Source organism: Chenopodium quinoa, unplaced genomic scaffold, assembly GCF_001683475.1.
Source record: "Chenopodium quinoa cultivar QQ74 unplaced genomic scaffold, ASM168347v1, whole genome shotgun sequence".
In the NCBI taxonomy this organism is placed as follows: Eukaryota; Viridiplantae; Streptophyta; class Magnoliopsida; order Caryophyllales; family Amaranthaceae; genus Chenopodium; species Chenopodium quinoa.
In genome coordinates, this window is record NW_018744128.1 from 2,188,489 (window position 1) to 2,199,329 (window position 10,841).

Here is a 10,841-nt window from a genome sequence, read left to right on the forward strand (position 1 = left end):
CATGGTGGAAAATGAAATTATTTAAAAGAGAAGAAAAAGTGAATACTCAAGAAATAAATCGGATTGCATTATGCAAAAAGAATAATCGGATTGCATTACGAAATTACTTATAGATGAAGGGATTTAAGCTCGTAATCTGTCGTACTCATATTTTTTGGTTTTTGTCTATGAGTTACCGTATTGATAATTTTGAACTTATGTTTTTTTTTAAGAAAAAGAAAAATTACGAACAATAAATATTTTTCTTTTAAATGAAATAGTACATCGACTTTAAGACAAAAAAAAAGTAGAATTAAAGATTGTAAATTTGTAATAAAATACTTATTCTTTGTTTAGGTTCATAATAAATATAGTCCCAATTTTACGCAAGTACAAGGGACAATGATTAACCGAATTAAATTAACGCTTTAATCTCAAGAAAATCACAACTAAACAAAAAAAAAAGGATCCCATGGATTGAATTGTTGAAAGAAAAAAGTTCAAAAGCTAAGTACTAATGTATGCGATGCTTTCTTGATTTATTCTTTAACCTATTTACTTGATTAACACGGAATTACATGAATTCAAGGATCTATATCAAAGTGAATATGAATTCTTTTAACCAAAATAATACTCCTACTCGTTGCATATAAAAAATGAAAAAGTAATTATTTACGAAGCACTCAGTAATTTACGTAGAAAATGAAAACGGCTAATTTGACAATACAACTTTTTCCATTAGTTTTGAAATTATATAAGGAAAACCAAGTAGATTTGTTCATATTTTTCTTGTGAGCAATATATCTGGAAAGTTACATTTGTGTAAAGTGGCTTTACAAAAACAATTTAAATTAGTTAAACTTTACTTCTTTAGTTTGTTTTTGATGCAATTACTTCTTTAGCTTGTGAAAGAAGGACAAAGTTGTTGAAGTTATTAGTAAAGCTAAGACACTCCATTTGATAATACATACTGTGTGCACCATCAAGTGCCTATGGGCCCAACTATTATACATTTTGATTCAAATTCAAACTAAAATGTTCATTGATTGCTTTCTTGTTAATTATTTCAAATTTTGTTGATTCTTGTATGACATGATTGTATAGTAAGATTCCGGAAAACAAAAAAAATTATTACTTTTGTGGTTGACTTACGGATTGTAGGGTAGAAACTATATAAGTAGAGAAGGAACGTTATATTCTCTATGGTTTAAGATTGTCTCATTCTAAAATTTGCTTTCTTGTAATGAATTAGCGATAACAAAAAGCTCAACAAGAATATTGTATAAATTTTGATATCAGTATCATGAATCATGGTGTACAATGTACATGGATGATGGGGCTGCAAAGCAGTCATTTTTTTCACAACCCTCTCCCAAAAAAAGAATAAAATCTAATAAGATGAATAAATTAAAAATTAAATTAACATGAAATTACACTTGTGGGATATATCCATCCCTAATTATCTCTGCAGTCAAATTTTTAAGCATGGCATATATGTCTCCTACTTTATCATGTTTTTGATCACTTGCAGTAAACACATGAATCTGATTATTAACATCAATCCAGCTACAGCCAGGACTTTTCTTCAGTACCATACCTTTGATTTTGGATCTGAGTGTTACAACCTCGTTCCATTTATCCAAGTCCTCGAACAAGTTTGCAAGGAGTACACGGTACCCAATACTATCAGGATTCAACTCAAAGATGTGATTAGCTACAACTTCAGCTAACTTCTCATTACCGTGAATTTTACAAGATCCAAGCAACGATCCCCAAATGCGGTCATCTGGAATGTGTGGCATAGCAATTATCAGATCATAAGCTTGGTTTACATATCCAGCACGACCTAAAAGATCAACCAAGCAAGTATACTGCTCCAGTTTAGGTTCAAGCATATGTTCTTCTGTCATGCTTCTGAAGAATTTCAAGCCATCTGCAACTCTTCCTGTATGACTACATGCAGAAAGAATTGCAGTAAATGTTTGATGATCAGGCTTCAAGCCATTCTTTCTCATCTGGTCAAACAAAACAAGCATTTCGTCTACAAGACCATGTAGGCTTAACCCCAACATCATCGAATTCCATGAAACTTTATCTCTCTCCTTCATCCCAATAAAGACTCTCCACGAGCTTTCCAAATTTCCACACCTTGCATAGGCAACTACAAGTGAATTGTTTACAAGAATATTGGCCTCAAATCCACTGCGTATCAAATACCCATGAATTTCTTTACACTTTAAGTTTGTATACAATTGTGTGCAAATTGATAGGAGACATGACATAATCACTGCATTAGGTCTAATTCGACAATCTTGCATCTTGCAAAATGCTCTCACAGCATCATCCAAGCATTCATTGTGAGTATATCCAGATATCAGACTACTCCAAACTACCTCATCTTTTGTAGGTAACATTAGAAAGACTTTTTGAGCACATGGTACATTTTGACATTTCATATACATATCAACTAAGGCACTACCAATGTATGTATCTAGGTCCAACCCCATTTTAACTGCCATCCCATGAAGCAGCATGCCCTCAAGCTTAACTGTCAGAGATGAACATGCTCGTAATGCAGCTAATAACATGACCAAATCCAGATAACCATGCTCCAGTCCAACAACAAACAGATCTAATGCTTTTCTAGAAGATCCACATCGAACACAATTTGTGATTACTGTACCCCACATGACTATATTATGATTATGGAACCTGTCAAATAGATGTAATCCTGAATCAGGTTGGCCACAGTTAAAGTACATGTCTATCAATGAGGTTCCAACTCTTACATCTATCTCCAAACCAGTTTTGATTATAAGTGCATGAATTTGCTTTCCAAAGGCTAGATTTAAGGACTCTGAGCACAAGGCAAGAATAGCAACCATAGTAGAAGAATCAAATTTAACCCCTGAAACCATCATTTCAATGAAAGAACATAGTGCCTGCGAGTAACAGCTATTCTCCACATACCCCAAAATCATAACATTCCATAACACGGTATTTTTTCTCATACTCCCTACAACGCTCTGAAACAATTGTTCTGCATAGCTTACAACAGAACATTTCATATAGAACTCAAGCAATCCACTCAAAACAAACTCATCAACATCCAACCCACTTTTAATCACAAAAGCATGTATTTCTTCCCCATGTATTAGAGACTTAACTGAAGTACATGAAGAAAGCGCTGAAATGCAAGCTACCCTATTGGGATATATTCCGAATTCACAAACCATGTGTGCAAACCATTCCAGTGAGCTAATATACAACCTTGATTGATGAAAACCAGAAATCATAGTGCTCCATGAAACAGAATCCCTCTCTTGCATTGTCTTAAACATCCTTATTGCATCATCACTAGCACCACATTTCCAAAACGTGCTTAAAAGAGAATTTGCTACAGATATATACTTGATCACACCTAACTTCAGAATATGCCCATGAACTTGCCTAGTCAAGTTCAAATCACAAACACCGCCAATCGCCTTAACTAAAACAGGAAAGGAATAAAAGACATTTGGGATGAAACCGCCATCCAACATGCCAATATAAAGCTTGACAGCATCAACATAGAATCCTTCATAAGTAAACTCTTTAATCAGCTCGTCTACAGATGATTCATTTATCAAACCCTTGTTTCGAGTAAGATTATGTTCAGTGTGAGAACCAAGAAAAGAACTACACTGATTTTGGTGTGTTATAGCAGTATGATTGAACTTGGAATTGCAATAAATGGAAGCATGACTAATCCTGCGGTACCCATTAAAAAATTTACATTGCTCAAGTACAAAATGATGTCGATTAAAATCGACATAATGATGTGATTGAGGTACGAAAACATTACATTGTGTGATAGTTGTCACCATAATAAAATTTGAACTCCAAAGTCCGAATCATTCGCGGTGTGTCATGCTACTGCTATAAATTATCATAACCTGGACAGATTAAGAAATCAACACATTCAATAATAATAAAATTAATAAATAACAAGACATAACCATTAGAGTTGCTCTAAAAAATCCAATTTAGCAGGAATTTAAAATCACCAAACTAATTTAATAAGCCACAAAATTAGATTAATCATAACCAGGACAAATTAAAAAATCAACACATTCAATAATAATAATAATTAACAAAAATAAAACCCAATTTAACAGGGGAATTAAAATAATCAAAGCCATATTTCCAAAATAAGATTAATTAGAACGGAGTACAGACTTTTGCAAATACAACCTACCCAAAACAGAGTATCTCAATGGAGTCATGCTTGATTAAAACATCAAATGAATCAAAACATCTTATAAATTCGTAATTATAAAATTATGTAAACAGCATAAACTTGCAGAAATAACTATACTTGCACAATTAAAAAAAATGATAAGCACAACGAATTTTCAGTTACTTCAATACATACATAACTTCAAGACCTTACCTAAAATGAACCCTAATTTAAAGGATAAGCATTAAAGTTTCAATATTTATGCAGTAAATATGTTAATTAGAATCTGAAAATGAAGTTACAAACACAGAGAAACAAGGGAGATGGTGCACCTCGGTATAAAGGAGGCGCCGCCGGAATATGGTGGTTACCAGCGACCGGAGTTGAACGGGTTTGGGTTTGGGTTGAGAAGAACAGGGGGTGGGCCGAGTGAAACCCAAGTGCAATGATTTGAACTCTTAATTTAGAAAATGAATTCAGAGCTCGGGTTTAGTAGTTAACTAATAAGGGTTTGTTCTCATTGATTAAATTCAGCTGAGTTGAACTGAACTTATTAAACCTAATTGAACGGAACTGAATTGAAGTAAATATTTTATAAGAGAAGGAAATTAGGAGTTGAACTGAACTGAATTAAATAGAAAATAATCGTATGAGAATAGGCCTAAGTAGTACTCCATAATGATGAATTGGGTCGTATTTGATCTAATTTGAGCATACCACTTTAGGGACCGTTTAATTGGGGTATTTAAAAGGAAAAAGGAATTAATTGTTCTGATTTCTTTGATGTTTTTCAAGTTGATTCCACGCCCCTAAGTCATTCCATTTCCTTTCCTTAGCCACCATACCACCACCACCGTTCTACCTATCCCCCACTTTCGAACCGCCAAGCCACCTCCCCCCACCCCCTGGAAACCGGCGCACCTAATCCAACAAAATAAAAACAACAAAAATTTATTATAAAGCACTTGTCAAGGAAGTGCCACGTAGCTAAGGACCTCCAATAAAAAAACGACACCAAATCATTCGATGCCACCTTGAAAATGACCTGCTTAGTTTGATAACAATAATAATAATGATTTATTTCAACAAATAGGGACAACTTCACAAATAAATATGTTATTTATTTGATAGTTGTCATAAATCTCTCTCTCTAATCCATATTATTATCAAGTGAGATATGCAAATTGTAAACCTAATTCTCTATATTATTCTCGACCTTCTCCATTTAAAACCAAAGCTGGTTCTTCTTTTTCTAATCCGCACTATCTTCTTTTCATACCAACACATTTTTTGTCCATCATCTCACATGCACAAATGAACATATTTGAATTGGTTCTCTTTTGACCTTCTATTCATCAATATTTGTAACTCTAGTATTGCCATATCAAAACTTTTAGAAGGAGAATTCAATCTCACATATCTTTATATTGTGCCACAATTGCATGCTTAAGCCAAAGAAAACACATATTATAACGTGATTTTGTGTTGTTGGATCATATCATGTAATATCTTATTGTATTTGTATTAAATAAGTATAATTAATCTAAAGCGCATTTACGATCTAACACACACAATAACATGTTATATCGTGTTGTGTCTGACTGCCCTTACAAGTAATGTACTAGTGCCAATTTCACTCCATCCTAAATCCTCTAATCCATTCACCTTTCCATAATGCTAGATTGCTACGATTAGTACAAACATCTCGTAGTCAAAATAAAAAAATTGACGATCACGATGAAGTCAACGTTTGCAAGCCAAATCATGAGGGTCCATACAAAATTGAGAAGGGTGAAAATATAAATGATTTCATAATAAAGCGGTCCATTTTTCCAGATGTACACTTTCTTCCTTTATATCTCCTCTCTCTCACAAATAATTACGCACAAATTACAGTGATTCTTAGATTTCCATCTTTTTTTTAGGGTAGTTGGTCAACCTTTTGCCTTTTGGATCCTAATCATTCACTAATCACTTCTCATCAATTTTATTTTTCCAAAGTTATACAATATTCAACTGTTTCTATGTAAGTTCATCCATTTCTTGGAAGCTATAACTATTTACTTGTAATGTTCTTTATTTGCGAATTTGCATATAATTATATTTATGGGTTGTTTTTAGATTTTTGTGGGTTTTCTGGGTTTCAATGCATTGTAATTATTACTATTTTATACATGAATATTATGAATAAAAGGATTTATGTTATTTGTAATTTTTCCAATATTAGAAATTTGGAATCTGAAGTCTTTTTCAAACCCACCAATTGTGACTTTTAGTTGCATCATCCACTTTTGACTTGTAAAAGGTGGATATTTTGTTGATTGAAGGTGTGATGAAAGTTCTTGAAATTGCGTTTTCATCTTTGTGAATTTAGGAATATTGTATGATTTTTGTATGAACTTTATGGTTAAAAGGGTGTATAGAATATGATTCTTTAAAGATAGAAAAGTTTGATATGAAATTGTGTTTTTTTACCTGTTGTTTTTAGGGTATGCAGGTGCAAAAGGTGTAATTGGGGGGCATAGAAGGGAGTTAATGAAAGAATTGGGTGATAATTTTGTTTAATTGAAGAGATGGGGTCATTTAAAGGTCATGTAGTGCCAGGGACACTGTTTTTGGTGGTGGGTTTATGGCATATGTGGTGTAGTGTGTACAGATATGTGAGGAGTCCGAATTCGTTTCGGATCCGGGTATGGAACCCGGTGCCGGGTTTTGATGGGAGGCTAAAGTACTTGGAATTGTATTTGGTGGTGATTGGTGCTTTTATTGATTTGTGCATAGAGCTTGTGTATGCACCTCATCTTAAGTACTTTGTAAATGGGGTGTTGAATCCTTCTCATATGAATAATTTTGAGCACTCTGGTATGCTGATCATGTTCTTCATCTTCGGCCTCGTCACTCTCATATCAGTAAAGACCAGGTTTGTCCTCCTTTCTTACCCCTTTTGCTTTATATTATTGCATCAAGTAATTGTTTATATTTTCAGTAAAAAAAAAAGTGGATAGTATACGATATAATTGTTGGAATTGACTAGCATGTCAAAATCTCAAAAACTAGTGTACTTCTGTGAAGTATTGTTAGGAGCTTCGAGGTATAACTATATCAGCTTTTATTGGTCATGAATGGATCTGTTTTGGTAGGGCTAATCAAGTGATTGTTGGGTACAAAAGTCTAACTTTAGCAATTGTTGAGCTTGGTAGCTCTTTCAATCGATAATTGGTTCAATTAATCCCCCAATCAACAGTTAAAGTGACTCAGGTGCTGGTGGCGAATGCCAAGATCACGAGTCTCTTGTTTCCCTGCTACGACTTCCCAAGGTTTTCTGCCTGGTTTTGCGAATTCTATTAAAAACTGTACCTTTATACTCTTCATCTAGTAAACAGAAAATTATGGCGCTGAAAACTACTATAGCTTTTAGTGATCTGTTAATATGAGTTTTATACTTTTATTCTATTGCTGTTGTTCCATTTTGACTTCAGTAATTTCATAAAGCAAATGTTATTTCTTTATTAGTTTGCAATAAGTGCTAAGCTTGTAATCGTAAGAAGAAAAAAAGAAAGGGCACTATGTAGGCCAGGTTTAGCTTTTGTACATGGTTTGGCTCTTAAATTTTGCTTGTTCTGGACTTCATATTCCAACATGTTCACTGTTTGTTTGTTATGATAATATATAGATCTCCTTGAGTAGCTACTAAGGCATGATATATTTCAACCTTGAAATTGTTTATGTTTATCAATGCTGAAAAGTACTCCCCCCGTCTGTAAAAGTTTTTTCTGTATTTACTTATTTTGTGAGACAATTGCTGTTTAATCAAGAAGAACATTTAGAGATGGGGTATTTTTTTTTTATCAAAGACATATATGAAAGGAAGAAAACAGTATGGTTTAAAGGCTTTTTTAGTTGGAAAATATGTGACAGGCTTTTAAACAACCATTGTATAATTGAAGCTGACAATATTAGACATTTAAACTCCCACTTTAGATCAATCATAATTATGTTGGGAAGCCTTGAGCTTATGCTTTTGATAGATTGACAAAATTTTAGTTCGTATTAGAGAGGAAAGTGGAATTTGGAGTGGGGCATCCAAAATAGGTGCAAGATACCTGAAATGGGTGGAAATTGTCTAACTTTGGTCAGTTGTCAACATATAATCTAGTAATGTCTTGTGCTGGATATTGTGGATGCTGGCTAGGCCTAAGGTATAAGGATGGAGGGGTTCCCCTGTAAATAATCTGTTGAGCAGTAATTTGTGTGGCTATATATTATTTGCAGACCTCTGGTCTCTGGTCTGTGGTTTGTTGTAGAGTTTTATTAGTTGCTTGGCTAAAATTCTTAATTAGGCTTATTTATTTATTTATTTATTTATTATTATTATTATTATTATTATTATTATTATTATTATTATTATTATTATTATTATTATTATTATTATTATTATTATTATTATCTATACCTCTTCTTGTTTGCGTTATAATGGGTACTTGGGTAGATCTACTATTATTAAGTTGTTGTTTTTATTTTTATTTTTATTTATTAAATGTGCTTCTGAGGAATTCAGTGCTTGATATCGTTACTTGTAACCATCATACTACCTTCTCTCATATTTTTCTCTGGGATCCTTTCTGGTAACAAATTTAAATCCAAAGGACTGTCTGCAGTTTCATGGTTTGGCCGTTTGGGCATACTGCATAGTAGTTTCATGTGAAATATTCAGTTTTCATCTTATATTAAGTTTTCATCTTATACAATCAAACTCTTGTAAGTGAATGCTGCTGTTGTTTCAGTTACTCATTAATCTTACAGAATCCAGCTAAACTAGGGAACGAAATCAGTGTTTATTAGAGTTTTCATTTCATGCCATGAGTAGCAGCCTTAGTTATAAGCTACAATAACTAGTTAGGCTTTGTGCTTTGTCTACACTGGTGTATATAATCTGTTTGTTAGTCATATAGACTTGTAGCCATGGAGAAAGTTCAACTTGATGTTTGCAACTATTTCTTGAGATAGTTGCTGCTGATTTTAGAACTATTATTGGTCTTTAAGTGTGCTCTCCACTCTTTAAAACTCCATGTGGAAAGTGGGTGTTAACTCAATTGTGGGACCCGGGGGGGGGTATTTGGTTGTGAAATATAGATTCTGCTATTTTGAACGATACAGAGTACGTAGCTTCTGTATTCCTACCCTGGCTAGCTGAACTTGGTTCTTGTAATCATATTCAAAGCTTTTTAAATTTTTTTTTTTATTTTTTTTTATTGTGCCTCTTTTAACATCTGCTTGACACTAATTTCTGAAAATATGACTAATCTCATCGTGTTTCGCATTGTTCAGCATTCTTCCCTTGCCAGATGGAGCACTTACTTTGATTGCTGCGTCAGCATTCTCTTCAGAGTACCTGCTGTTCTATTTCCATTCTACAAATCACAAAGGCCTGGAAGGCTATTATCACTATATCCTAGTTGTACTAATAGGCTTGTGTGTTCTAACTAGTGTTGTTGGCACTCTTGTCCCATCAAGTTTCCCACTTGATTTATCTAACAGCATTGCCATAACTCTACAAGGCCTTTGGTTCTATCAGACTGCCTTCACCCTGTACGGCCCCATGATGCCGGATGGTTGTCTACTTAAAGAAGATGACATTGTATGTCACTCAACAGAGAGTCTAATCAGAGGGGAGATGCTTGCAAATTTCCAGCTATTTTCAATGGTTATTGGTGTTTTTGGTGTAATATCTGTGTTCTATAGTTTTGCTACTTCAACTTATGGACATTCTAGTCAGGAGAGCTTGCAGACAGCTGACGGTGATTTGTAGATATTATAAGTAGGTATGTCATATTCCCTTCTATACTTCTTAATTTGATTTCTTCTAGCATTTTTGTTTGCTAAAGCATAGAAAGTATTGTCTTATGCAAAGTTGATCAACCAACGCCCACAGATATCAGTATATATAAAATAACATTGATGTTAACGAGTCTATTTCATTTAAAAAACCTACTCCCTCTGTCTAGATTTTATTGTCACTTTGATGGATTGAACCAGCAATGTGACAACTTTAATCTTGACGGAGGTAGTTTGCCAGTTTCTTTCACTGTTCCTGATATATCTTTTCTGAGGTGCAATAGGGATTTTTCATACAAAGTTGAAGGTGGCAATTACAGCAAGGGTAGTCAAGTCAACCAAGACATTTCAAGGATGCAGTAACCATTTGCGGAGCAAATTTTCTTGATTGTGCAGTATTTCATTTATTTATATACGTGTAGACGTAGTACTCTTATAGTCCTAAAGAATTTGCTTAAGGGGAGCATGTGAGTGCTACATATTCTTTTCTTAGGGGTAGTGACACATTTTTGTGTTGCACTTATCTTCAACAAGATTCAATAATCGTGATTGTCTATTTTGCGCAGTATTTTGGTTCATTGAGAGCTATAAATGGGAGTAGAGCAAATTGTATACGATTTTGAGGAACGATAAACCAATTCATCTTAGACATGGGAGAAAATACTCTACCCCAAGGACATATTGTAATGTTCTTTGAAATAGGGGAAACTTGTAGTTTCCTTGGTTAAGTGGGAGCTACTTTTAGAAGAAAACACTTGATATTGAATGATTTAGCCATTTTGAGATGTAGTTGTCGTACCTCTTAAAG

The 10,841-nt window shown here is 33.8% G+C and overlaps 2 protein-coding genes across 4 annotated transcripts; one reads left to right on the forward strand and one right to left on the reverse strand.

Annotated features, from left to right (window-relative positions):
* Window positions 1-1,245: 1,245 nt before the first annotated feature.
* On the reverse strand, window positions 1,246-4,674 carry LOC110692826 (putative pentatricopeptide repeat-containing protein At3g01580). Its single transcript, XM_021869908.1, has 2 exons — window positions 4,531-4,674; window positions 1,246-3,914 (listed from the first exon to the last, which is right to left on the reverse strand). The coding sequence occupies exon 2, from the start codon at window positions 3,843-3,845 to the stop codon at window positions 1,410-1,412; it is 2,436 nt and encodes an 811-aa protein (XP_021725600.1). The 5' UTR covers window positions 3,846-3,914; window positions 4,531-4,674; the 3' UTR covers window positions 1,246-1,409.
* Window positions 4,675-5,955: 1,281 nt separating this feature from the next.
* Window positions 5,956-10,625, forward strand: LOC110692828 (transmembrane protein 45A-like). 3 transcript variants are annotated; one of them, XM_021869911.1, is made up of 4 exons: window positions 5,956-6,224; window positions 6,696-7,118; window positions 9,527-10,020; window positions 10,318-10,625. In XM_021869911.1, exons 2-3 carry the CDS (start codon window positions 6,772-6,774, stop codon window positions 10,005-10,007), a joined length of 828 nt encoding a protein of 275 aa, XP_021725603.1. In that variant the 5' UTR covers window positions 5,956-6,224; window positions 6,696-6,771; the 3' UTR covers window positions 10,008-10,020; window positions 10,318-10,625. The 3 variants fall into 3 exon arrangements, with proteins under 3 accessions (XP_021725603.1, XP_021725601.1, XP_021725602.1); XM_021869909.1 differs by having other exon boundaries at window positions 5,958-6,224; window positions 6,687-7,118; XM_021869910.1 differs by lacking the exon at window positions 5,956-6,224 and having other exon boundaries at window positions 6,432-7,118.
* Window positions 10,626-10,841: the final 216 nt, after the last annotated feature.

What these genes read in the sequence shown, in the direction of transcription:
- LOC110692826 (XM_021869908.1), bottom strand. Translation starts at nt 3,845, where the DNA reads ATGGTGACAACTATCACACAATGTAATGTTTTCGTACCTCAATCACAT.
- LOC110692828 (XM_021869911.1), top strand. Translation starts at nt 6,772, where the DNA reads ATGGGGTCATTTAAAGGTCATGTAGTGCCAGGGACACTGTTTTTGGTG. An exon ending in CTCATATCAGTAAAGACCAG is followed by an intron (nt 7,119 to 9,526) that starts GTTTGTCCTCCT and finishes CGCATTGTTCAG; the next exon opens with CATTCTTCCCTTGCCAGATG.